General features: G+C 44.7%; 1 protein-coding gene and 1 long non-coding RNA gene across 4 annotated transcripts in view; both read right to left on the bottom strand.

The window, feature by feature from the left end:
• Positions 1–74: 74 nt before the first annotated feature.
• GRHPR (glyoxylate and hydroxypyruvate reductase) lies at positions 75–10496 on the bottom strand. Its single transcript, XM_081845680.1, has 9 exons — positions 10338–10496; positions 8175–8299; positions 6405–6477; positions 6157–6273; positions 4651–4739; positions 3495–3599; positions 2189–2324; positions 1001–1131; positions 75–295 (listed from the first exon to the last, which is right to left on the bottom strand). Exons 1-9 carry the CDS (start codon positions 10427–10429, stop codon positions 174–176), a joined length of 990 nt encoding a protein of 329 aa, XP_081701806.1. The 5' UTR covers positions 10430–10496; the 3' UTR covers positions 75–173.
• Positions 10497–13906: 3410 nt separating this feature from the next.
• Positions 13907–26719, bottom strand: part of LOC309332576 — a 37089-nt gene continuing 24276 nt past the window's right edge. The window contains exons 3-5 of one of the 3 annotated variants that reach the window (XR_014152194.1): positions 26272–26335; positions 20189–20279; positions 13907–14095 (exon numbers count right to left, since the gene is read on the bottom strand). This is a non-coding gene — a long non-coding RNA (uncharacterized lncRNA). Of the gene's footprint in view, positions 14096–20188; positions 20283–26271; positions 26336–26719 lie in introns of all 3 variants that reach the window. The other 2 variants (XR_014152192.1, XR_014152193.1) reach the window with 2 other exon arrangements.

The raw sequence follows: 26719 nt of genomic DNA on the forward strand, positions 1-26719 counted from the left end.
TATAAGATATAGAGTATTGCTTTTAAAAAATAGGTGTGAACTAGAACCTTTTGCTATAATACACAAAAGTCTGCCACTGTTTTAATGCTTTATTTGAAAGACAGTTTGTCCCATTTAATATCCATTTGGGGCAAAAAGTAAAAAATCCTTCAAAACTCTTCCAGTCTTGCTTCTCACAGCTTGAGTTCGCTTGGCATGGTTTCTCCTTTCAGTCCAGCCAGAAGATTGTTGGCAGCCAACACTGACATGGCATTCCTTGTGGCGTAGGTGGCGCTTCCAATATGAGGCAAAATTACTGCTCAAGACACGGGGGGGGGGGGGGGAGCAATTTAGGAAACGAGCCAGTATTTATCGACTTGTAATCACTAGTTCATGAATATATCGTTTTATCAGATACTATATCTTGATTCATTAAATCACTTGCTCAAGCCAACCCATTCCCTCTGTATTCTATTTCCAGGGCCCCATCTCTGTTAGATCAGTGTTTAAAGATATTATCTGTCTTTTGCAGGGCATGCCAATCCAATTACAGCCCAAAGACGCCTGCCTTGCGGAAAGGAGCAGGAGTGCAAAATTCAGAGGATGCCCTCTGCATTTTATTTCTTGCTTTACCCATGCACATACTTAGGGCAACATCGTGGGAGAGAGTATAGAATTGCCACAGGATGTAGCAGGTATAGATTTCTTTTAAGAACAACTCCCAATTTAGAAAAGAACGACCCACAAGTTTCTAGCCCTTATAGTTGCAAAGATGTTCTTTTGACACATTTCCACAAGGAAAAACCTGCTTGCTATTGAGCCTTGCCGGCTCAGTGCAAGTGAGACTTGAGCAGCACCTGTCTGCTTCGGAAAGGCAGCTGTTAATTCCCCAGGAGGAGACAGTGCAGAAATGGCCATGTGCACATTAAGTCTTTAGCGGAGATTCCTGCATTGCAGGGGGTTGGGCTAGATGATTGGGTCCCTTCCAACTCTACGATTCTATGAAATTAAGTCAGCTTACCACAGTTCTTGAGGGAAAGAAGCGGATTATCAGTAGGCAGAGGTTCTGGGGATGTAACATCCAAGCCCGCTGCTGCGATGTGGCCATTGACTAAAGCTTCGTATAGGTCCTTTTGATTGACAACAGTGCCCCTAACAGAGCAAAGGGAGAAAACGGGTGTGAAGGTGTTACTGAGCCTACATTCCACGCTGCAGTAAATAATTCAACAAGACTCTCATGGGGGAAATAAAGATTATGGCTTTTCTTGACAGCTTAATACTACCACACTGTTTATGCCTTGCCTGAAGTAGCAAGGGTGCTGCTTTGCTGGGCTGCATCCCCCATCACTCTGGTACTCTAGGAAATCGTATGGGGGGGCAGCTTCCCCCATTCGGTGCAAGCAGCAGTGACTTGGAATGGTGCTAAGGATTAAATGACTCCCAGGGTCATTTACTTACTATTCAATGCATTGCACTAATGGAAGACAGCACAATGATTCGTGCTAGTGCAATGAGACTTCCCTCCTCCCACTGCACCCAAGCTTCTTGGCGGGCGGGGGGGGGGGGGGAGAGAGACTGTTATGTCAAGCAAACAGAAATGCTTGAACTGATGGGACCTTAGCACTATGCAGAATACGACATGCTAAGTTTTCTATTTTGGCTGGTGTTTGCTGCTTTAGAAATGCAATAGGTATGGAGCTAGGCAACCAGTTATTACACAGACTGAGCAATATACAGCACTCACAGGAGCAATGAACATCCTGTCTAAGGGAAGGACTGCAGAATATTAGTTTTGAGTGGTGCAGGCCTGGATAGTGATAGACCTCAAGAGAGATCCAGCTAGTTAAGTGTTGTGAATATGGAAAGCTTATTTCCACAACTGCAGCTTCTTTACAAAACCAGGGCAAATGTCTCATAAAGGAAGCACGGCTGCGAGGGAAGATATGGCGTCTTTTACTGCAATGTATTTATCGTGCAGTGAAGAGATTTGGACACGGTGGAGGCCCTTAATTAAAACGGGGAGGGGGAATGATTTGTGCATTTTAAAAAACTCGTGATAGACAAGGGTATGTTGCAAATCTAGGCTCACGCTCCTCCATACTGTCATGTTACTTCAGTCATGCTATGCAGTAGCACTGGGACTTGGCATTGTCTTGGGGGAATGTGCCCCCGATTCCCAGCCTCCACTCTGGGCCACATCTGGTTTTACCTGCTTGTGTTGATGAACACAGACGTCTTCTTCATCTTGCAAAAGAAGTCCCGATTGCACATCCCCTGAGTGTCGGGTGTCAGAGAACATGTCACAATGACAAAGTCCGACTCTTCCGCTAGCTTGGCAAGGGGCACTGGAGAAAAGAAAGAGGAGACTCACTGTGGTCTGTTTAAGAGGTTTACCTACTTTCACGAGCTTTTCCTATTGACCAAAACAGCAAGGGTCCTTCTGAATAGAGTCAGGAGAGCAGGAATGATTCAGGCATGCTTGAGTCTGCACAATTATGCTTTTGGCACTCCTTGAAGCCTGTTGCGGCATTCATATGAGCCAAGTCAAATGGGAGGAATTGCCCTACTTCTGTTTTCAGAGTGTACTGTTCTCGCCACTACCATGAGGACGATGATGCACAGCGATGTGTGCATATCCAAGTGTTCTGTTCTTTCAAAAGGATCCTGTTTGACTCATGGAACTACGTGGCACTGTGGGCTCTGAACTGCTCTGAACCAAAACCAAACAACCATCCAGTTTGTGCTGTACTTTGCCTGAAGGGATGGATGACTGATCTTCCAAAACACGCATGCGCAAGGTGCATGTGGCTGCCATGTTTGTTCCATATTGACTCTTGACTTGCGGTGCTATCCCGGTGCAGCAGTCGGTACGTCTCACTGTAAACGGCATGTCTCCATAAGGGAATTGCTGTTCTGTAAGCGAGGCTAAGGTTAACTGGTGATGGCTGGGTCCCTGCTTTGGCAATACTTGCATGACCAAATGACTTAGGAGGTGGGGTGCATAGCCCTGATTCACGAAGGGATGTATACTCACTTTTAACTATGGTCACTGGGAACAGGAACAAATAAATCTTGAAATTTTGTCAAACTGAAACAATCGTTCTCATTTGCAGGAATTGAGTGAATCCTGTTTTTAACCAACGTAACACCCAAGTCTTCTCATTTCAGAGATTTCCCCCCCCCCCTTACTGAAGTGACTTACAAAAAGCCATACTGGATCAGGCCCCTGGTCCATCTAGTCCCAATGTCCTGTTCTCACAGTGGACAACCAGATGCCTGAGAGGAGCCGGCAGGCAGGACCTGAGAATAAGGGCACTTTCTCTGCTACAGTTTCAAGCAACAAGTATTCAGAAACATGCTGCCTCTGATCTATGGAGACAGTGAATAGCCTCCATTGTGCCCAGTAGCCACCGATAGGACTTCAACTTCAGTTTTCTACTCCACATCAATTGGGGTGGGGTGTAGTATTGAACACACATAAAGGAATCCCACTAATATGAAGATAGAACTCTCACCAAACTCGGCTTTCAGTTCCAGAGCAGCTTCAGGTTTGGGGTGGCGTCCTGCATACAAAAACTTCTTGACTCCAAATGGCTTCAGACGATGTGCTACAGCCTGCCCTAGAACCATGAGGAACCAAAGGACATCACATCACTGGCTAGGCAAGGATGTTTCATCCTTCAAGACAGAGAAATGGGGCTTCTGAAAATGGTGTTAGCACTTCAAAGGTACATGCAAAATTCACATAATCAAAGGCTTTCTTTAACACTGAGCGCCCAAATCAAAACTTAGCACTTGAGCATTCTCAGAGAAGCAGATGAGAAAAACTGGTAAATCAGGGTAGATGCAATCATTTTACCACATCTGCATACCTGATCCATGGTTAAAATCTTACCCTTTGGCAGCAGGATAACTTTGTACAAACTGTGTACAGTGAAACTTCGGTTTTCGAACGTTTGACTTCCGAAACGTTCAAAAATCAAGGGTCAAAGGGCAGTTGACAAAATCCCAGCCATGCCGCAGAGTAAGCTACACTGACTACGATGGGACTTCCTTCTCTGTAAACACATCTAGGGTTGCACTATTACCCAGAGTGTTGAGTGAAATCTTTCCAGGTAAGAGGCCACAACTATTCTGAACTCAGTTTCTCCAGTTCCCCAGTTGGTCCACTGGCAGATGAGCCATGAGCAGAGTTTGAGCTCTTGCTGTTCCCTGTGAATTATCTTGCCAACGGGCAGCTCTACATTGAAAAGACGGCAATGCTGCGCTAAAGGCACTTATGGCACCATATATCTCAGAAGTCGGGTATGTGAGAGAGGCATCAAACACTGCACGGCTCCTTTTGGGGTCATGGATATTTGTTCAAAGAGACAATCAATAGTAGAAAGTCCACGTTGCGATAAAGTGAACAGTACAAGCTTTAGGACTGATAACCTGAGCCTAATCTCAGATGCTCAGTTCTGCAGAGATTGTACAGTTAAATGTCTCCACACAGATGCAGCAGATACCTCCTTCGGGGTGGCAACTTGAGGTTTGGACCTCAACGAGCATGCACGTAATGCTCGTTTCTCTCTCGACCTACCTACCGTGCAAAGACGTTGTGATGGTCAAACCAGCTGTGAGCACCATGGTGGAAGGGCAGGCTGAAAATGAATGTAGAACTCAGCTTACCTATTCTTCCTAGCCCTATAATCCCAACGGTGCTGTTGGAAAGTCCATAGCCACACATCCAGAGGGGTTTCCATGTGGTCCAGCCACCACTGCGAAAAGGACACCAAATTACAATGGGAACAGCCCCAGAGTTTAGCAAGGCAAGCATTAATGTAATGGCAAGAAAAAGCTGCATTGGCTAAACAGGCTCTTAGCTAAAATTCCAGAAATGAGCAGCTGTAGACAATGGCAACCCACAAACACTGTTATCTTGTTACCTTAGACAAAGGAAGAAATCCTGCTTTTAAAACTTTGATCCACCCTTTATCTTGCAAGGCCCACAATGATTTCAGGCCTAATCCCATTTTCTACTCTCTATCCCCATATCAGTTGGGTGGACTCCGGAAAATAACAGACAAATATCAAATGGGCACTGGAACCAACATCTGTCTTATAATGTCAAGTGATAGATGCTAAATTCAGCCAGTTGAGTAGCCCACATCTAGCTATCAGTGGTTCAGCAGCGTACACTTAGATACCTTGATCCAGTGTTTCCCAAACTTGGGTCTCCTGCTGTTTTTGGACTACAACTCCCATAGTCCCTAGCTAGCAAGACCAGTGGTCAGGGATGATGGGAACTGTAGTCTGAAAACAGCTGGAGACCCAAGTTTGGGGAGCACTGTCTTGCTAGATTTGCACCACCCTGTCACCACAATATAACTAAAACATTTATTCAACTGTAACTAAGATTATTATATACTCTTTAAGAATGCTTAAAAGGAAAGCAACACTTCATGCACACTCTCTCATTCATCTGTACAACAACCCTGTAATGTAGGTCACTATTATTACTCCTCATATTGCAAGGTGAAGCTGAGAGTTCAGGATGTTGCATGCAGCTATCTGATGAGTTCATGGCAAAAAGCAAGATTTGGAAGGGGGTTTTTCCACTTCACAGTTCAGCCTCAGGGACCTGGTTCAGACTGTAGTTGTAGTGTAACTGAACTCTGCTGCAAGTGTCAGCTTGCATAGCTGAATGGAGATAAAACCAGATGCCAAAGACAAAATAGCTTGAAGCCCAAAGTTCAGGAGACTTTGTCACCTTCTGGCAACTAGTTTTCAACGTGCATGGATTTTTAAATCATTTGTGTGTGTGTGTGTATGTGTGTGTGTGTACAAGGAGCTCCTAGGACAGTCCAGCAATAGTTGTATAAGTGCATCCACAGTTTCTGTGAAGCAAGTAGAGGATCTTCTTTGCATACAAAAGGTAAGTGGTATTTCCAGGTAGGCTGCCCAAGAAGCCCACCTAAAACCCTGGAGAACTATCATTCAGAGTAGACAACACTCAACTAGACAGACTAACCATCTGACTTTGATTAAGGCACCTTTCTACTTTGCTGTGAGCCACAGTTGCCTTTTTTAATATGCTGAATGAGGCTAAAAGACAAAATAGGACACGACCACCCCCTCTAAGCAGTTCAATCAGTGTGGTGTGGAAGTCCCATAAATACCACTTCGGACACTCACTTCTTCACTTCCTCCACAGATTCTGGCAGCCTGCGGGATGTTGCTAGGAGCAAAGCTACTGTGAGTTCAGCCGTGGCATCTGTCAGGATGTCTGGTGTGTATCCCACACGGATCCCACTAGAATTTGAAAGAAGCAGTCAGATCTTCTGTGTTTTGAGCCACAAGGCACTTAATGACTAGTTTTCCCCCTGTCATGATAAGATGTAGTTTGCCTCTAAGAATCACCTTTAAAAAGATGTGAGTCTTACCGCTTTTTTATTTCCTCAATGGCAAGATGGTCATATCCCACAGACAACGTACTGATTACTTTCAGGGATGGTCCTGAAAAAGATGAAGACCACGTGATCAGAACAAAGGTCATTAAGAGGAAGGCAACTAGTGTTGAAGTAACCGGGCATGAGAAGGGGTTAATTTCCTTTAATGTGCATAAATCACCCCAAGGATGAGCTAATAATGGGTCAGTCAAGCCAACTGCTATGGTAACGGCCCAGTGCCCCAACTATATCTATGATTAATGCCCATCAGTCTGTTAGTTTGCAATTCGTCTGTGAGTTGTCAGTCTGTTGGTGTTACTTGTCCAGTGTTACATCTTGAATTGCTGGAGTTTATTTGGAGCAATGGAATTATTTTGTACTTGTATGTATCTGTATATGTCTGTATCTACATTCAGAACTGTTTTAGTGAACCTTATATTCTGCAACAGTAAACTATTTGGACCTTAAGCTTCTTCCATGTGGTGACTGGTACTGGGAGCAACTTGCACTGCGTGGATATCTCACCTGAGATTCCCAACAACTAGTTGGCAGAGAAAAGCAGTGAAGTGCTCACCTCAAACACCAAAGCTCCTACGAGCTTCAGAAAGCATTAAAAGCTAAAGAAGATGGCAGCAACAGACTTGTCAAGCCTTTGGCTGGTTACTAATAAACACAGAGAAATGAAGAAGGCGATTTTTTGATGAGGTTTCACAAGATCCTGCTTGAAAAGAAACAAAATAATAAAAGAATGTCAGCTATGAATGGAAACCTAGCTTTTGAGCCATTAAAAAGCTGTGAGCTTTCATTCATTAATCTGTGCAATTGATCAACAAAATACAGTGGTACCTTGGTTCTGAAAAGCCTTGGTACTCAAACAACTTGGAACCCACACACTGCAAACCCAGAAGTAAGTGTTCTGGTTTGCGAACTTATTCAGAAGCTGAACGTGCTCCGTTTTGAGTGTTACGCTTCTGGTTTGAGTGTTATGCTGAGGTCTGTCTCTTTTTGCTATTTATTTTGCGTTTTTGTGGCTCTTTTTTGTTTTTGTGACTGTGCCGAACTCAGTTCAGCTTCTGATTCATTGATTGTGAGACTGCAGTACATTGTTTATTGCTTTCATTTTATGGATCAGTGGTCTCGTTAGATCATAAAATTCATGTTAAATTGTTGTTTTAGGGTTGTTTTTAAAAGTCTGGAACGGATTAATCCATTTTGCATTACTTTCTATGGGAAAGCGGGCCTTGGTTTTGGAATGCTTTGGTTTTGGAACGGACTTCCAGAACAGATTAAGTTTGAGAACTGTATTGCACTGAGGATTATCCACACACCCAGATTAATCAGTGGGGTAACAACAACCCACAGATACAAACACAGTATAAACACATACAAACACACAGTATAAAAATGAGATTTAACAGCACATTTGGCTCGTGGAACTTTCCCCCCAAATACAGACTGTTTGGCCAGATAATCCTGAGGAGCTGAATGCAAACTTTCACCAAAAGGAGATAAGAAGAAGAATGAGGCTGGGGTTGATGCCAGTCCCATGAATTTATTCCAGTTCCACCTCTTGAAAAGAATTAGGCACCAACTTCAGCTTTATACAGATGCAGGGCTTTGGTCTGCATTCGCACCAGTATCTGGGGAGCAGCCAATAACTTTCCCTGCCCAGGTTGTCACATGGATCGGCAAGTCACTGGCCATGTTAATGTTTCTACAGCCCACTCTGACACCATTCCGTTGAGCTCCCACCCGAGGTCTCACCTGCAGCATCCAGGACTTCCTTGTCAATCCGGTCAGACAAGAGGCACAGGAGCCCGTCCTTGCCAGCCACCCCCGCCAGCAACTCAGACTGTGGGATTGGTTCATCTGAATCCCATTGCTGGATGCTGCAGCAACAGAGGAGGCAAGAAAGGCAGAATCACACAGAGCAGATCACCAACTGGAACGTGTCCAGAGGAGGGCAACCAAAATGGTCAAAGGCCTGGAAATGATGCCTTATGAGGAACGGCTAAGGGAGCTGGGCATGTTTAGCCTGGAGAAGAGGAGGTTAAGGGGTGATATGATAGCCATGTTCAAATATATAAAAGGATGTCACATAGAGGAGGGAGAAAGGTTGTTTTCTGCTGCTCCAGAGAAGCGGACACGGAGCAATGGTTCCAAACTACAAGAAAGAAGATTCCACCTAAAGATTCGGAAGAACTTCCTGACAGTAAGAGCTGTTCGACAGTGGAATTTGCTGCCAAAGAGTGTGGTGGAGTCTCCTTCTTTGGAGGTCTTTAAGCAGAGGCTTGACAACCATATGTCAGGAGTGCTCTGATGGTGTTTCCTGCTTGGCAGGGGGTTGGACTCAATGGCCCTTGAGGTCTCTTCCAACTCTATGATTCTATGATTCTATGAAGTCGACACGAGGCACTAGAGCAGCCTTTCTCAACCTGTGGGTCCTCAGATGTTGTTGAACTACAACTCCCATCACCCCTAGCTATCAAGGCCAGAGCTCAGGGATGATGGGAGTTGTAGTCCAACAACATCTGGGGACCCACAGGTTGAGAACCGCTGCGCTAGAGGCTGCACAGCTTTCGCCACTTTAGATCTTCAGTTTTAATTGGCAAGGACAAATTTTAGTAAGATTAGGCACCAGTTGCTCAACCTGGAAGCTGTTCTATTGCAGGAGTGTTGTGTATTGTAACAGGGGACGAATGAAGATACTAAATTATATCACTCATGCTGAGGAAAAAAGGTAAAGGGACCTCTGACCATTAGGTCCAGTCGCGGCCCACTCTGGGGTTGTGGCGCTCATCTCGCTTTATGGGCCGAGGGAGCCGCAGACAGCTTCCGGGTCATGTGGCCAGCATGGCTAAGCTGCTTCTGGCGAACCAGAGCAGTGCACGGAAACGCCGTTTACCTTCCCGCTGGAGCGGTACCTATTTATCTACTTGCACTTTGATGTGCGTTTGAACTGCTAGGTTGGCAGGAGCAGGGACTGGGAAACGGGAGCTCACCCCATCACGGGGATTCGAACCGCCGACCTTCTGATTGGCAAGTCCTAGGCTCTGTGGTTTAACCCACAGTGCCACCCGCGTCCCTTCATGCTGAGAAAGGTTGCTATAATTCAATAGGAAACTATCCCTCACTCCCTTTAACATTTCAAAAAGGCCAAGGCTGTGGAAATGGTTGCTTGCATTTTTTACCAAATAAAACAGCACCTCCCGTTGGTTTCCAGCGGCCACACACTACCTCTGCCCACTTCGGGAAGAAAAACACTCTGCCCAAATCCTCCTGCATATGCCCACCTCAATGAGAAAGGGGCTGTGTCCAGATGCTCAGAGTTCTATCTGCTCAGAGAGAAATAGTGTGCCCACATGCCCCTGCTTTTGCTGCCTGCTAAGAGAAAGGAAAAATGGCCCTTGTGAATTTGCTGCAACGCTGAAGGGAGAAATAATGCCCTTTGTGACCTGCTGCTGGTCCCTTATTTTCAAATCTGCAAGTCGACAGCTATTGGGCATGCTGGCTGGGACGCATGCAACCTCTGAAGGGCTGCAAGTTTCTTATCCCTGCTCTAATGCTCCAGACAGGCCTGCTTTGCTTAGTAAGCTGTCCACCCACCATTTTATTTTTGCAGGCTGCCTTTCCACAGTTCAAAGCACGCTCGAGGCGGCTTACAATATTGTGGGGGGGGGGGATACATAGGCACAACGTAACAAAGGTCGTCCATAACAATACAAAAAAGCGACAGCAGCAAACGAAAAGCAGCAAACACACACAAACCAACACACGATTTCCCAAAGGTGAACACGCAAGAGAAGGAAAGAGAGGGGTTCACACGTGCGTGTAAGAGTCCGGGGGCAGCCGGGCGACCTTTCCAAGGGGAGAAGGGGGGAGTTTCTCCCTTGCACCACCAGCCCGTCTCCCCGCCAGCCCACTTACTCTCCGGCCCGGCTCAAGGCCGCCAGCCCCTCGGGGGGGATCCTCCGCGTCACGAAGACCTTCATGAGTCTCTGCACGGCCGCCGCTCTCATGCGCCGCGTTGCAAAGGCGACTCCGGGCGAAGCGGCTCCTTCCCCGCCCCGTAACCCTTGGCCCGGGCGGCGTCCGGCGGAGAGCGGCTTGTTCGGCAGCGCCCCCTGCTGCCCATCCGCGGCCACGTCCAAGGCGCGCAGATGTTGGCGCGTGTTCTTCTAAAATCCTTGTCACTGTGCGAATCCTGCGGGTGAATGGGGCTGAGGCTAAGCAAAATAACATTGGTGGGGTTCTTTTCCAAAGGGCAATGTCCTTTTGACTGTTTACTTCCTAGCTGTCACAAGCAGTGCACTTTTTTTCTGGGGGTACGCAGGGGTACGCAGACCCTAAACATTTTGTGGATCTTTGTATTTTGGTTCATTTACTGTATTTGTTTTCCCCAGTTTGAACTATGAAATGGTGATTTTCTTGAGTCAAAATGAGAGTAGCCCTAAACATTCTTTAAGGAAAAAAAAGCACTTGGTTGCAAGCAGGGCTGGATTTAGGTTTGATGAGGTCCTAAGCTACTGAAGGTAATGGGACCCTTTATATGTCCAGCTGTCCTTTGTCAACAACAAATTCTCGCTGTTTTTTTGTGTTGAATATATGCTATATATGTGGTAATTTATGGACCTAATAGGTATCTAGATATGTATTTTATTAAAGTAATCGCTGGACTGAAATACAATTAAGAAGTATATTGATAGTGAAATAATTATTAAGCTCTAACTAAAAATGATTTTTTTATTCATAACAAACTTAATAATGCAAACACATTGGCATTTGGCAATAACAAAAGTTCCTTCAGAAACACAAAGGCCCATTACTTACATCATAAAGCCTACACAACACAAAACACTGTTGCTATATGTAGGTTTTGTTTTATTTATTTCATTTTATTTGTTTTTTATCTTCTATTTTGGAAATGTACATCCAGTTTTTTCCCTTTAAATTTTTTGGGTGCCCCCAAGAGAGTGGGGCCCTAAGCTATAGCTTGTTTAGCTTATACGTAAATCCGGCACTGGTTGCCAGTGGCATATCAGGAGTAACGCTCCCAATTCCTTCATACCTTTATTGGCTGGCTTTTTTATTGAAAGAATTGGCAGCTTTTTAGTTTTTTAATTAATGGAGACTTTCCTTGTAATATGGCAACAGTGGCAGAGATGGGATGCCGTCCTTCCAACTATCATCCAATAGTCACCGTGAACCCATATGCAACCTGGATTTGCAAGCGGGGGCAGTCTTCATATTTTAATTATTTTCACCTGGTTTGTACTGTAGAACTGATTATATGCTTGTTCCCACTTAGAACTTCCTAAGCGTTCTGTGATGTGGGTTCTCATCTTTAGAGGTGTAAATAACAGCAAACTTTTTTAAAAAAAATACACCACAAATTAATAAACTTTCCCTTCTTTTAGAAAAAAAACCTTGTAACCAGCAAACACAATGACTTCTTCTTGTTGCTTGGCCCTTTCTATTGCACATTCATGAGGCTAGAGGCAGTGGCGTAGCGTGGGGGGTGCAGGGGGGGCCGGCCACACCGGGCGCAACATCTGGGGGTTAGGGTTAGGGGGCGCAAATCCACGGGTTAGGGAGCGCAAATCCACGGGTTAGGGGGCGTAAATTACTTGCCTTGCCCCGGGTGCTGACAACCCACGCTACACCACTGGCTAGAGGACAGCACTACTACATACCCTCCAATATTTCTCTGATGAAAATAGGGATGTTCTATTCCATTATTATTATTATTATTATTATTATTATTATTATTATTACCCTGCCCCTCTGACTGGGTTGCCCCATCTACTCTGGGTGGCTTCCAACATATAAAAATATAATAAAGCATTAAATATTTTAAAATCTTCCCTATACACAGGACTGCCTTCAGATGCCTTCTAACGGTTGGTGGTAGAGCTGGTTCTCTGTCCATCTGGATGGAGAACCTTCTGGAAAGAGGCAGCGTTGAGAGTATTTTGAACTAGGTCCTTGGAGCCTGGGGTTCAAACCTCCACTCAGCTCTGAAGCTCCCTGGGTGACCGTAGGGCAGTGGCTGTCTCTCAGCCTAACCTACCTCACAGGGGTGTTGTGAGGATAACACAAACAGAGGGGGAAACATGTAGATCTGGAACATCCTCCTTTGAACACTGGGCTGTATGATAAAAGGATTTAAACACACACACACACACACAAACACACACACACACACACACAGAGCCTCACTCACTCCTGAGCCTTTAACAGCAGCCTTAGGAGGGAGTGGGGATGTTGCCAGCATTATCTGACCCATGCCTTCCAGCTGAAATATCTCCCTTGCAAGTACCGTATTTTTTGCTCTATAAGACTCACCTTTTTCCTCCTAAAAAGTAAGGGGAAATGTGTGTGCGTCTTATGGAGCGATTGCAGGCTGCGCAGCTATCCCAGAAACCAGAACAGCAAGAGGGATTGCTGCTTTCACTGCGCAGTGATCCCTCTTGCTGTTCTGGCTTCTGAGATTCAGAATATTTTTTTCCTTGTTTTCCTCCTCCAAAAACTAGGTGCGTCTTGTGGTCTGGTGCGTCTTATAGAGCGAAAAATACAGTAATTTATTATTGAGATCACGCTGTCCACAAAAAGCTGGAAACAGTTCCTGCTGCTTTCAAGGTGCCTTCTTCTAGTAAGAAACTAGCTGAAGCTTTGAGGCACTAAAACAGGGAAGCAACCTAAGGACATTTTAGATTTAGAACACTCTCCCCTGAACACTTTAAAAAGAACACATGAGAAGTCATCAGTGTTTTAGTGTGCGTTTCTACCAATAAACCCACGCTTGTTTTAATATACAAATTTTTGCAAAACATAAAAAATGTACAATAATCTTGAGTGGAGACATGGGCCCTATTATAGCCAGAGGTGGCTGGAGCCAGAGGTTGTTTTAAGTTAGCATGACTAGTTTGGCAGAACTGGCTGCCGGCACTGCAGAGGGCACAGCAATAATGATGTAGGTAGCAAGGGGCACCGAATTTTAGCGCCGCACAGGGTGCTCCTGAAATTTGAGAGCCCCAAATCATCCACTGCTGCTCCCCCCTTTACCTGTTAGGTAAAGGTAAAGGGACCCCTGACCATTAGGTCCAGTTGTGACTGACTCTGGAGTTGTGGCGCTCATCTCGCTTTATTGGCCGAGGGAGCCGGCGTACAGCTTCCGGGTCATGTGGCCAGCATGACTAAGCTGCTTCTGGCGAACCAGAGCAGCGCATGGAAACCCCATTTACCTTCCCACCAGAGTGGTACCTATTTATCTACTTGCACTTTGACATGCTTTCAAACTGCTAGGTGGGCAAGAGCAGGAACCGAGCAATGGGAGCTCACCCCGTCGTGGGGATTCGAACCGCCAACCTTCTGATTGGCAAGTCCTAGGCTCTGTGGTTTAACCCACAGCGCCACCCACATCCCGCCTTTAACTGTTAGCTCACCCCAATGGCAAATTATCGTAGCAGAGCACAATCTACAATCGTGTGATTTTAAGAATAGCTGTGTTGCCATTTGCAAACCAGTTTGAGAAGTGCAAATTAGGTGGTGTTTCCCATTAAAATGCAAACCAAATAAAATTTCTGCCCCTTCCCTAGCAGAATGCCCCCATTTACCTGCACACACAGAGTCCAATATCCTTCTGCCGATGTTAATAAGAGGGCAAGGATGCGGTGACCTGCACACTGAAATAAGATGACAAGGAAGATTATAATGTAAATAAACACTTTGCTTCCATTGATGGAAATGCTAAGTGACGGGAAGTAAATCAGCTCTGCAATATTGTGGCTTCCAAATCCTCACCCCTTTTACCTTTTCTCTCCTGTTTCTCTTCCTGCCTGGTTGAATATATATGGTGCCTACACAGCTGTGATGAGAAACGGGGAATAGGCAGTGATAGGATTCAGAAGCGATACATAAATCATATTAGAACAAAGCTGCTGCTGTTTATGCAAATAACCACAGACAGGAGCCAATTGGCGGAGGAATGCTGAGCAAGCTGGAAAGTGACTAATAAATGCTATTAAACATGGGTAAATCTGACGTTTCCTCAGTGATGAATAAAAAAAAAAACAAAGCACCATCCAGCGAAAAATATGCAGAGGGAATACATTTAAACAAAGCCCTTCCAGGGCTGTGCCAGGAATTATGTAGATGCGAAACTTTTGCCTTTGAAGAACAAATTACATATGCAATTAAAGAAAATAGCATTGATAAATACTTAGGTGGTTCCCCCCTCCCCCCTTTCAGGAGGCTTTTGATCACTAAAAGATTTGTGGACGAAAAAAGAGGAGGACCTACATCAATAGGAGACGGGAGATGCAGAGGTCATTTCCTGCATGGTTATGTACGCTCAATCTATGGACAAACATTTAGTCCGATACCATACCTCATAGTGCAGAAGGTGGGAAACCCAGAACTCTCCAATGTTGTTGGGACTCCAGCCCCCATCATCCTCAGCCAACATGGCCAATGGTCAGGGATGATGGAAACTGTAGTTCAACAATGCCTGGAAAGACACAGGATTCCTGTTCCAGGTCTATGCTGACTGGCAGTGGCTCTGCAGAAGGAATGGCGATACAGTGGACGCTCGGGTTGCGAACGTGATCCATGCACGTTTGCAACCCGCAGTGCCCGCAACCCGCAGCAGCACAGGTTGCAATTCGGTGCTTCTGCACATGCGCAAAGTGCGATTTAGCGCTTCTGCACATGCACGACCTCCGAAAACCGGAAGTAGCCCATTCCGGTACTTCCAGGTTTTGGAGGTCCGCAACCCAAAAAAACACAACCTGAAGCTTCTGTAACCCGAGGTATGACTGTATCTGGTTTTCAGCTTTGTGATTTATCACTAGCTAAGCTATGGTTTTCCCCGTTGTGATGTATGGAAGTGAGAGCTGGACCTGGGGGAGGGAGACAGTGCTCCTGAAGGTAGGTGTCTATCAACTGATGAAGATGATCATCCAAATGTCATAGACCAAATGGAGCAAACAGCACACAGACCTAGTGGTGGGAGGAAAAAATCCTTAAATAAGAGACACGGGGGAATGATTAATGGACTTCAATGTCTGTACACTAATGCGCAAAGCATGGGAAATAAACAAGATGAGCTTGAGCTCTTGGTACAGCAAACTAAATATGACATAATAGGCATCACTGAAACCTGGTGGGATAAGTCCCATGATTGGAATGTAATAATGGAGGGATACAATCTATTTCAGAGAAACAGACTAGACAAGAAAGGAGGAGGAGTGGCGTTATATGTCAGGGATGTGTATACTTGTGAAGAGATCCAAGATTTAGAACCTCAAAGCCAAAGTGAGAGCATCTGGGTCAAAATTAAGGGAGAGAAGAATACAGTGACCTCATTGTGGGAGTTTACTATAGATCCCCAAGCCAAACGGAGGACATAGATGATGCCTTCCTGGAACAGATGGCCAAGCATGCAAAAGGAAGGGAGATAGTAGTAATGGGGGACTTCAATTACCCGGATATTTGTTGGATGTCAAACTCAGCCAAGAGCATAAGGTCAAACAGATTCCTCACTGGCCTTGCAGACAACTTCATTGTCCAGAAAGTGGGAGAAGCAACAAGAGGAACAGCCATTTTAGATCTGTCCTAACCAATGTTGATGACCTGGTTAGTGGGGTAGAAGTGGAAGGATCATTAGGCGCGAATGATCATGCTGGGAGTTTGTTAAGAGGGAGATAGTAAAAGCACAACTTCAGGCAATACCAATGAGACGGAAACATGGAAGGTGCCTAAAGAAGCCAGGGTGGCTATCTAAAGAACTTTTAACTGAGTTAAGATTAAAAAAGGGTGTGTACAAAAAATGGGAAAGGGGGGAAACCACCAAAGAGGAATTCAAACAAATAGCCAGCACGTGTAGACACAAAGTCAGAAAAGCTAAAGCACAGAATGAACTCAGGCTTGCTAGAGAGGTTAAAAGCAACAAAAAAGGCTTTTATGGGTATGTTTGTAGCAAAAGGAAGAACAAAGAAACAGTGGGGTCACTCAGAGGAGAAGATGGTGAAATGCAAACAGGGGACACAGAAAGGGCTGAACTCCTCAATTCCTTCTTTGTCTCAGTCTTCTCCGATAAAGAAAACAATGCCCGACCTGAAGAATTTGGAGCAAATGATTCAGCAGAGGAAACACAGCCCAGAATAACTAAGGAGATAGTGCAAGAATACTTGGCTAGTTTAGATGTATTCAAGTCTCCAGGGCCAGATGAACTGCATCCAAGAGTATTAAAAGAACTGGCAGATGTGATCTCAGAACCACTGGCAGTCATCTTTGAGAATTCCTGGAGAACAGGTGAAGTCCCGGCAGACTGGAGGAGGGCAAATGTTGTCCCTATTTTCAAAAAGGGGAAAAGAGAGGACCCAAATAATTACCGCCCAGTCAGTCTGACATCAATACCAGGGAAGATTCTGGAGCAGATCATTAAGCAAACAGTCTGTGAGCACCTAGAAAGGAATGCTGTGATCACCAGTAGTCAGCATGGATTTCTGAAAAATAAGTCATGTCAGACTAACCTGATCTCGTTTTTTTGACAGAATTACAACCCTGGTAGATGAAGGGAACGCAGTGGATGTAGCCTACCTTGATTTCAGCAAGGCATTTGACAAGGTGCCCCATGATATTCTTGTAAAGAAGCTGGTAAAATGCGGTCTTGACTATGCTACCACTCAGTGGATTTGTAACTGGCTGACTGACCGAACCCAAATGGTGCTCATCAATGGTTCCTCTTCATCCTGGAGAAGAGTGACTAGTGGGGTGCCACAGGGTTCTGTCTTATTCAACATCTTTATCAACGACTTGGATGATGGACTCAAGGGCATCCTGATCAAATTTGCAGATGACACCAAACTGGGAGGGGTGGCTAACACCCCAGAGGACAGGATCACACTTCAAACCGACCTTGACAGATTAGAGAACTGGGCCAAAACAAACAAGATGAATTTTAACAGGGAGAAATGTAAAGTATTGCACTTGGGCAAAAAAAAAATGAGAGGCACAAATACAAGATGGGTGACACCTGGCTTGAGAGCAGTACATGTGAAAAGGATCTAGGAGTCTTGGTTGACCACAAACTTGACATGAGCCAACAGTGTGACGCGGCAGCTAAAAAAGCCAATGCAATTCTGGGCTGCATCAATAGGAGTATAGCATCTAGATCAAGGGAAGTAATAGTGCCACTGTATTCTGCTCTGGTCAGACCTCATCTGGAGTACTGTGTCCAGTTCTGGGCACCACAGTTCAAGAAGGACACCGACAAACTGGAACGTGTCCAGAGGAGGGCAACCAAAATGGTCAAAGGCCTAGAAACGATGCCTTATGAGGAACGGCTAAGGGAGCTGGGCATGTTTAGCCTGGAGAAGAGGAGGTTAAGGGGTGATATGATAGCCATCTTCAAATATATAAAAGGATGTCACATAGAGGAGGGAGAAAGGTTGTTTTCTGCTGCACCAGAGAAGCGGACACGGAGCAATGGATCCAAACTACAAGAAAGAAGATTCCACCTAAAGATTCGGAAGAACTTCCTGACAGTAAGAGCTGTTCGACAGTGGAATTTGCTGCCAAGGAGTGTGGTGAAGTCTCCTTCTTTGGAGGTCTTTAAGCAGAGGCTTGACAACCATATATCAGGAGTGCTCTGATGGTGTTTCCTGCTTGGCAGGGGGTTGGACTCAATGGCCCTTGTGGTCTCTTCCAACTCTATGATTCTATGATTCTATGACTAAACAAATAAACAACAACAACAACAAACATCATGGTATACCGATCTATCACAATGTCTGAAATAAGGATGGAGCTATGTTGTGGCATTGGCTGGCTTGACGGTTTCCCCTGCATCGTGATCTTTGCATCACACACACACCCTGATTCACAATATATTGCCATGTCAAAAATTACAAAACTGATAGCACAATATAGACTTCAAACTGGTTTGATGTGATACATCACGCAGCCTTCCTCTGCAGGATTTCAGGCAGGATTTACTTCCAGCACTGCCTGGATATGTTAACTTGGGGTCTTCTACGTGAGCGAAGCAGGCAACCCTATTTAAGATTCTTGTGGATTATGAATAAGAGTGAGCATGGAGCAGATCTCTTGGAGGCATGTGCGCATGTGTGTGTGGTGCATGAACACATATGCATACATATTTCATAAAGGGAATAAGTATTCAGATTGGTGTCGCCGAAGGTTTGGTCTGCACAAACATTCAGCAACTAGTTTTCGCAAGTTATTTTCGCTCGGTGTGTTGCAAAGCATCCCTGGAGAATATTCAAATATAGCTCGGCTAGCCATGACTGGTCAGAGTCTCCCTGTGGCAGATTGCTGCTCAGTGGTTTCGCTGCGCCGCTAAGTGATTTTTGCTGGAAACAAATTTATAGTAGCATATCTGTTTCCTCAGAAATCTCAGGCAGGCAACTTGCAAATCCCAATGTCACGCATATTTGCCCCGCTAAGAATGAATTGCATGAGGAATGTTTGCAGAAAGGGGGATGCAAATAGAGCTTCGAGTCTGTCATAGAGTCAGCGCGGTGTAGCAGGGGGCTAGAATGTGGGACTTTATTAGAGTTTGGTCAGAGGCCAAAGTAGGTTTTATTTCACTCGGGTCAAAGACCCTGTTTCTCTGTCCCCTATGTGTGTTTGCGTACACACACACACACACACACACACACACACACAGGCTGGGAGCCTCAATGGTGCCCCTCTGGAGGCTTCACCCGGGGCATAATAATAATAATAATAATAATAATAATAATAATAATAATAATAATTTATTTATACCCTGCCCATCTGGGTGGGTTTCCTCAGCCACTCTGGTCGGCTCCCAAAGGAATATTAATAATGATAATAAAAAAAGCAACAAAACATCAAACATTAAAAACAAACAGGGCTGCCTTCAGATGTCTTCTAAAAGTCAGATAGTTGTTTATTTCCTTGACATCTGATGGGAGGGCTTTCCTAGCTAGCCCCGCCCCTTCCAGCTACAACTCTGGTTGGGTATATACAAATTGCAGAAAAGGCAGAAAACAATAGTCTGGTAAAAACAAAAAAGCAATGGCCAACCAGATGCCTTTGGGAAGCCTGAGAGCAGGATCTGAGCACAAGTGAACTCTCCCCTCCTGTGTTTTCCAGAAACTGGTGTTCAGAAGCATATTGTCTCCAACCATGTAGGCAGAGAATTGCCATCATTGCTATCTATCCTTATAGTCCTACCCTTCATGAATTTGTCTAATCCTCTTTTAAAGCGATACAAGGTTTTGGCCATCACTGCATCCTGTGACAATGACGTACATAATTAACTATGTGCTGCTTTCTTTTACCTGTCCTGAATCTTTTAATATTCAGAATAATAATAATAATTACCGTATTTTTCGTTCTATAAGACACACCAGACCACAAGACGCACCAAGTTTTTGGAGGAGGAAAACAAGAAAAAAAATATTCTGAATCTCAGAAGCCAGAACAGTAAGAGGGATCGCTGCGCAGTGAAAGCAGCAATCCCTCTTGCTGTTCTGGCTTCTGGGATAGCTGCGCAGCCTGCATTCACTCCATAAGACGCACACACATTTCCCCTTACTTTTTAGGAGGGAAAAAGTGAGTCTTACAGAGCAAAAAAATACGGTATATTATATTATATTATTTATACATCGTCCATCTGGCTGGGTTTCCCCAGCCACTCTGGGCGGCCTCCAACAAAATATAAAAAATACAATAAAACATCAGGCATTAAAAAGCTTCTGGATAACCACAAGTTCTGCTCTTACCCGATTGCTCATCTACACCAGCAGTGACTCTCTAGGGTTCCAGACATGAGTCCCGATGGGTGTGGGGAGCGGAGATATATGCCGCCTTGAACTCCTTGAAGGAAGGGCAGGATAAAAATGAACAACAAATAAAAGATAAACACAGTAAATAAGCATTGAGAAACCTTAGTCGTAATCCAAGGCACAACTATGCTCACAAATCCCCAAATTCATTGCACACTTAACTCAGTGCTGTATGGTCTTCCTGTCCACACAAAATGTGGCAAAGCTTGTTTGCATTCGTTTTTTTAAAAATAGCCTAGGGGAGAAAAATAGCTATACAGTGGTACCTCGGGTTACAAACACTTCGGGTTACAGACTCTGCTAACCGGGAAGCAGTACCTCGGGTTAAGAACTTTACCTCAGGATGAGGACAGAAATTGTGGGGCGGCAGCAGCAGGAAGCCCTATTAGCTAAAGTGGTGCTTCAGGTTAAGAACAGTTTCAGGTTAAGAACGGACCTCCGGAACGAATTAAGTTCGTAACCAGAGGTACCACTGTAATAGGGGAAAGATGGAGCTGAGAAAAATGAAATGAATTTGGGGGGGGGGAGCAAATTAGAAGGAGCTACAGTGCTTTCACAGCAATTTGATGCTCCTTTACCTTTATTTATTTATATATATATATATATATATATATATATACACGCTTTTTTAATGTAACAAGAACAAAGGACAGAACAGATGACTGATATTTCAATATGATTACCTACTCAGTAGTTTTGGTGCCCCTTCCCTAAAACCAGTAAGTAAATAAGTAAATATTCACACCATCGGCCACTAGGTGTCTCCATGACATCCCCACCCTAACTTTGTGTCTTTGTCGCCAGAGGTTTTTGGGTTTAGATAAAGGACAACCAGGGCAAGGTGTGTGTGTGGTATAAAATAACGAGTGGTAATTCTTGTTGTTGTTTTATTTGTACCCCAACGATCTGACTCTGCCACTCTGGGCGGCTTCCAACGTATGTAAAAACATAATAAAATATTACACCTTAAAAGGTTTCCCTATATAGTGGTACCTCGGGTTAAGTACTTAATTTGTTCCGGAGGTCCGTTCTTAACCTGAAGCTGTTCTTAACCTGAAGCACCACTTTAGCTAATGGGGCCTCCTGCTGCCGCTGCGTGATTTCTGTTCTCATTCTGAAGCAAAATTCTTAACCCGAGGTACTATTTCTGGGTTAGCGGAGTCTGTAACCCGAAGCATATGTAACCTGAAGCGTATGTAACCCGAGGTACCACTGTACAGTGGTACCTTGGGTTAAGAACTTAATTCGTTCTTGAGGTCCGTTCTTAACCTGAAACTGTTCTTAACCTGAAGTACCACTTTAGCTAATGGGGCCTCCCACTGCTGCCGTGCGATTTCTGTTCTCATCGTGAAGCAAGGTTCTTAACCTGAGGTAATATTTCTGGGTTAGCGGAGTCTGTAACCTGAAGCACCTGTAACCTGAAGCGTATGTAACCCAAGGTACCACTGTAAAGGGCTGTATGGCGAGGGAAGCAATGGCTTGTATCAGCAGTGTTGCGGAGTTTACAGAAAGGCTTCTGTCAAGGGAACAGAGAGGGGAGCAATGTTTGGCAAATGGCAAAATTGCCCCTGCAGCAAAACCCACCCCTAGTGCCTGAAAACTGGTCTGGAGAATTGGGACACCCTCCAAAGCAGATGTGGATGAGGAGCTGCAATTGGGGAGGCAGGGATGGGGGCAGAATCAACGAAACTTGCTTCCCTCCCTGTTTTGCTGGCAGGATGCGACCCAGTGCTTATTTACATGACAAAACTGAGATTATCCACACACACAATTCTGCAGTGTACGACTGCGGTGTCTGGAAGTCGTTCCTCCACTTGGGGGGAACATGCCAAGGAGCCTTGGACAGCAAATTCACGGCGGAACAGTCATCAATAGCTATTATCTATGTTGTTTAAACAAGGGGCGCGGGTGGCGCTGTGGGTTAAACCACAGAGCCTAGGGCTTGTTGATCAGAAGGTCGGCGGTTCGAATCCCCGTGACAGGGTGAGCTCCTGTTGCTCGGTCCCTGCTCCTGCCAACCTAGCAGTTCAAAAGCACGTCAAAGTGCAAGTAGATAAATAGGTACCACTCCGGCGGGAAGGTAAACGGCATTTCCGTGCGCTGCTCTGGTTCGCCAGAAGCAGCTTAGTCATGCTGGCCACATAACCCGGAAGCTGTACGCCGGCTCCCTCGGCCAATAAAGCGAGATGAGCGCCGCAACCCCAGAGTCAGTCACAACTGGACCTAATGGTCAGGGGTCCCTTTACCTTTATGTTGTTTAAAAGAGCTTCCATGTTCAGAGGCAGAATACCAGATGCTGGTGATTAATGACAGGAGAAGATGGTTGAGTTCATGCTCTGCTTATAAGCTTCCCAGACACTTCTGGGTGGTCACTGTTGTTTAAAAGAAGAAGAAGAGTTTGGATTTGATATCCTGCCTTTCACTCCCTTTAAGGAGTCTCAAAGTGGCCAACAATCTCCTTTCCCTTCCTCCCCCACAACAAACACTCTGTGAGGTGAGTGGGGCTGAGAGACTTCAAAGAAGTGTGACTGGCCCAAGGTCACCCAGCAGCTGCATGTGGAGGAGCGAGGAAGTGAACCCAGTTCACCAGATTACGAGTCTACCGCTCTTAACCACTACACCACTTAAAAGTATGTTTTGCTTAATGGTCCTTCAGTCTAATACCCAGCAAAGACTTTTCCTCTTGTAAATATTTCTTGCTGGGTAGGGAACCCAAACGGGACACAGGGAGATCCTGGCTTCATAATATAAACAATCCTCACAGAGCTAAATTTCCAGGCGTAGCTTTTATACCCTGTGGGGCAAATTGCTATGAAAGCAAGTGTACACAGAAGACCACTTTTAAAAGATAGTGTGATCTTTTGGTTTCATTTAAAGGCTGAAACCCAGGGACTTTCAAGGTTTTGCAAACCGTCTTTAATGCAGGAGACAACCCCAAGGTCTCTTTGTATTTGAGCAAGGAAAGGCTCTTTGAAAGTTCCCCTGCAAGAGAACATTAGCTGAATTGTCTTTCTATATACACAAAGAAAATGGAAAGTAAAAAGTGCCAAGGTTGATAAGATGTAGAATATTTTATTTTATTTTATTTCTGGGAATGTGCCCATTCTTTAAATGCAAATATATTGGAGATCGTCCCTGCAGATTGCTCTAATGCTCAGTAAGAAATACAGATAATTTTAATGAACCGGCTCCCCCTTCGCAAATGCCAACTTGGCTTTTTTCTTCTTCTTCTCTCTCTCCCCCCCCCTTTTTTTATAAAAAAGGTCACATTCTAAAAAGATTGCTTATCTCTCGGTGACATTCATGTTCCACAATGAGCAGAACAGCAGCAGCAACATCCCTGCTAATGTCAGAGCCTGTGTCTACAGGCCTGGCGGCATGGCTAAAAGCTTTGGAGAGACACAGAGCAATATGTAATTAATTAGAAAAAGCTATGTTTAACACAAGTTACGGTTGATAGGATTCATCATTTGCCAAGAGGCAAGGAAAACGGCCGGGAAGGAGCTGCTCCAGCCTCCTTGACCGCTGCTCAGTGATTTTCTACATCCATTATCTATATAAGACACTGTTATCTGGTTCTGTATGAGTCAATCTGTTACTCCTCCCTCCCTTTTTAATGCTACTTCAGGGATACTCATTGGAAATATTTTACGCTTGCTCCTAGCAATACATATAAATATATAGTGGAGTTGCCAGATTTCGTTTACAAAAATTGGGGCACTTCAGGGCAGAGTACCTCTGAGCACGGGCAAAATCCCTTCCTCCCAAGGGGGAAAGAAGCCTTTCAAATGGACTTCAGCAAAGTGCACACAGAATATGCAGACAGCCTGCATGAAAGTCTTAATCCCAGAGCTGTGGATTCGAGTTCCACACTGGGCAAAATATTCCTACATTGCATGGGGTGGACTAGATGGCCCTAGTGGTCCCTTCCGACTGCACAGCTCCACGATTCTATTGCCAATATGTGTCGTGAGCCCTGAGTTCTAAGTCAGATGAGAGGAGTCAAAGACAGTGGGGGTTTTTTGGGGGGGGGGGAGCTGGGGGAACTGACCACAAAGTTTATTTTTGTTTTTTTTATTACAGACCCAGTTGCAGTGCCACCCACCCATGGCTGTCAACTTTTCCCTTTTCTTGCGAGGAATCCTATTCGGAATAAGGGAATTTCCCTTAAAAAAGGGAAAGGTTGACAGCTATGCACCCACCCCCCTGCCCTGACAGTGGTTAAATGTAAGAGGTGATTAATAAACTCAAGCAGACAATGATCTGGATTAGAAATGGGCACAACATTACTGATTGTAGATATAGGTAGATTGTTGGCTCAGGTACTGTATTCGGTGTATACCCGTTCCAGCCCCTGCCCAAACAAAAAAATAATTACTCTTTATTTTTTTTTAAGGTACTGGGAATATTTTCTTTTTTTATGATATTTATTAAGGCTTTTTTTAATACAATACATAAAAATAAAACAGTATAACATATATCTCAACATAGTTTCACCACTTCTTTGGACTTCCTCTCATCTCCCGCTCCTACCTTCATTCCAATAAAATTTTGCCAGCAATTTATCATCTTAATTCCACTCTTATTATCTAACTTTCTAATCTCCAACACCCTATGACCAAATCTTAGTAGATTAAATATAATCTAGTAATTGTTCAAAAAATTTTAAATTCTTAAGTAGCTTATCCTCATAACTCCATTCTAGTTTAGTGGTGCCAAATTATTTATGATCCAGCATCCTTCTTAACATTCAACCAAGTTACAATGTTTTTGCAAATAAGTCTTGAATTTCTTCCAGTCTTCTTCTGGGAATATTTTCTCCTTGTAGGTTCACTGTCCTTCTAGAGTCCCCTCCACAAATTTATTTTCCTCCTAGATTTTCTCCCACATCTCATCTTCCTTGTAATTACATCACATTAATTTCCCGCCCAAATTACCCATAGAATTAATTCCGCTTAAAAAAACCCCCCAATTTCTTCCCAGATTCTCCCACTCCTGCTTCTTGCTCCTGTCCCCAATGTTACCTTCCTTCACCCTGCAACAAAATCTAAATCCCTGCTTTTCTTGCTCATACATCCAGCTCTGCCTTGGGAGTTAATCCCACTCTAGGAGCTAAAATCAAATCAGCTGATCGCCAGGGTTGTGGAGAGCTGTGCACCCGGCTTCACAACCTCCAGTGATCAGCAGGTCATTGGTGGTTTGTTGGGTGTGCCTCTGCTGGGTCAGGTGTCACTTTGATATCCGGTGATTGACAGGGGGCGGCAGCCCATGTGGTGTTAGGGAGATAGGGGTACAGACCTCAAGTCAGATCAAATTCCACACCCGTCATATAACATCCCTGCAAACAAACAAACAAACAAACGCTTAGCAAACAGCCCATGTCCTCTAACTTCCCCACACATACTTTGTACAAAAAATCAGGATGGAAGCCCACCAAACAGACCTTCTGCAAGTGACTCAAGTCTCCATTTCTGGTTGTGTCAATAGCTTCTTTTTAGCTGGAAACTCTGTTCTAAGCTCTCTGAAGGCCAGCGATGGCTAAGAATGTTCAGACATGTTCTACTTAGGTTTGATAAAACAACCCAGGCCAATATCTAGTGTGTGCCTAGAAAAGTTGATGATGGCAGCTGTTGGTTATCACTAGTCACTACTCAAAAGTTATTTTCCCCCACTGGATTCCTCCCCAGTTCCCCACCTTTCCTCCCCAGCTACACAATATGGGATCCTGCAGTTATTTCTAGCTACCTACTCCATTGCTCTCGTCTTTTGTGGGATCAAGGGAGCAGCAACACACCCCTAACTAAATGAGCAAATGGACAAACTTAAGGCTGGTTTAAGGGAGGAGTCAAGCCATGCTAAATCACAAGAACGAGCACACAGGAGATCTGATGGCCATAAAGCATTCTCTGTTCTTCTGAGAATCAGCCCATTCTTTCTCTAGATTAAGGAAACAATGGTGCTTTCAATCAGCAGCTGGTCTGACAGCTTGTCATTAAAGCAAAATGTAAATGAACACAAACCTATGGGCGGCGGCAGGTCTCCCACATTACCACAATGTCACGGGACCTTTGCAGCTCAAACGCCCTGCAACAATGAGAGACTGCATTAATCCAAGCAAGATGTTTGTCTGGGTTTGGAGTCTATCGGACCAAATCTTGCTCCACCAGCCCTTCCGTTTCCATTCTCCAAAGAGTGGCACCATCTTGAATGTAAGATTGTTATCCATTGATGGACCAGTTGTGTTTGGCGGCTTCTTCAGGAAATACTGAAACAGTCTTTATTCCCCTGACATTTTATTTTAAAAATCAAGGTAACCGTTTAGTGCACCCAAAATAGTCCCATTCTATCCTGCCTTCCATTTTGAAGGTGTGTGTTTTTGGTTGGGATGGGGGCACCCCTGGAGAAACAAAGTGCGTTTTTCTAAGAAATGAATTGCGTGTGTAGAGCATGGTGAGTTTCTTTTTTTAT

The sequence above is a fragment of the Podarcis erhardii genome (assembly GCF_964252035.2).
Source record: "Podarcis erhardii genome assembly, chromosome: 17".
Classification (NCBI taxonomy): domain Eukaryota; kingdom Metazoa; phylum Chordata; class Lepidosauria; order Squamata; family Lacertidae; genus Podarcis; species Podarcis erhardii.

Coding starts and splice junctions, on each gene's coding strand:
- GRHPR (XM_081845680.1), bottom strand. CDS start 10,429: ATGAGAGCGGCGGCCGTGCAGAGACTCATGAAGGTCTTCGTGACGCGG. Junction 6,478..8,174: donor GGAAGTCCTGGATGCTGCAG/GTGAGACCTCGG, acceptor CATCTTTTTCAG/GACCATCCCTGAAAGTAATC. Junction 6,274..6,404: donor ATTGAGGAAATAAAAAAGCG/GTAAGACTCACA, acceptor TTCAAATTCTAG/TGGGATCCGTGTGGGATACA.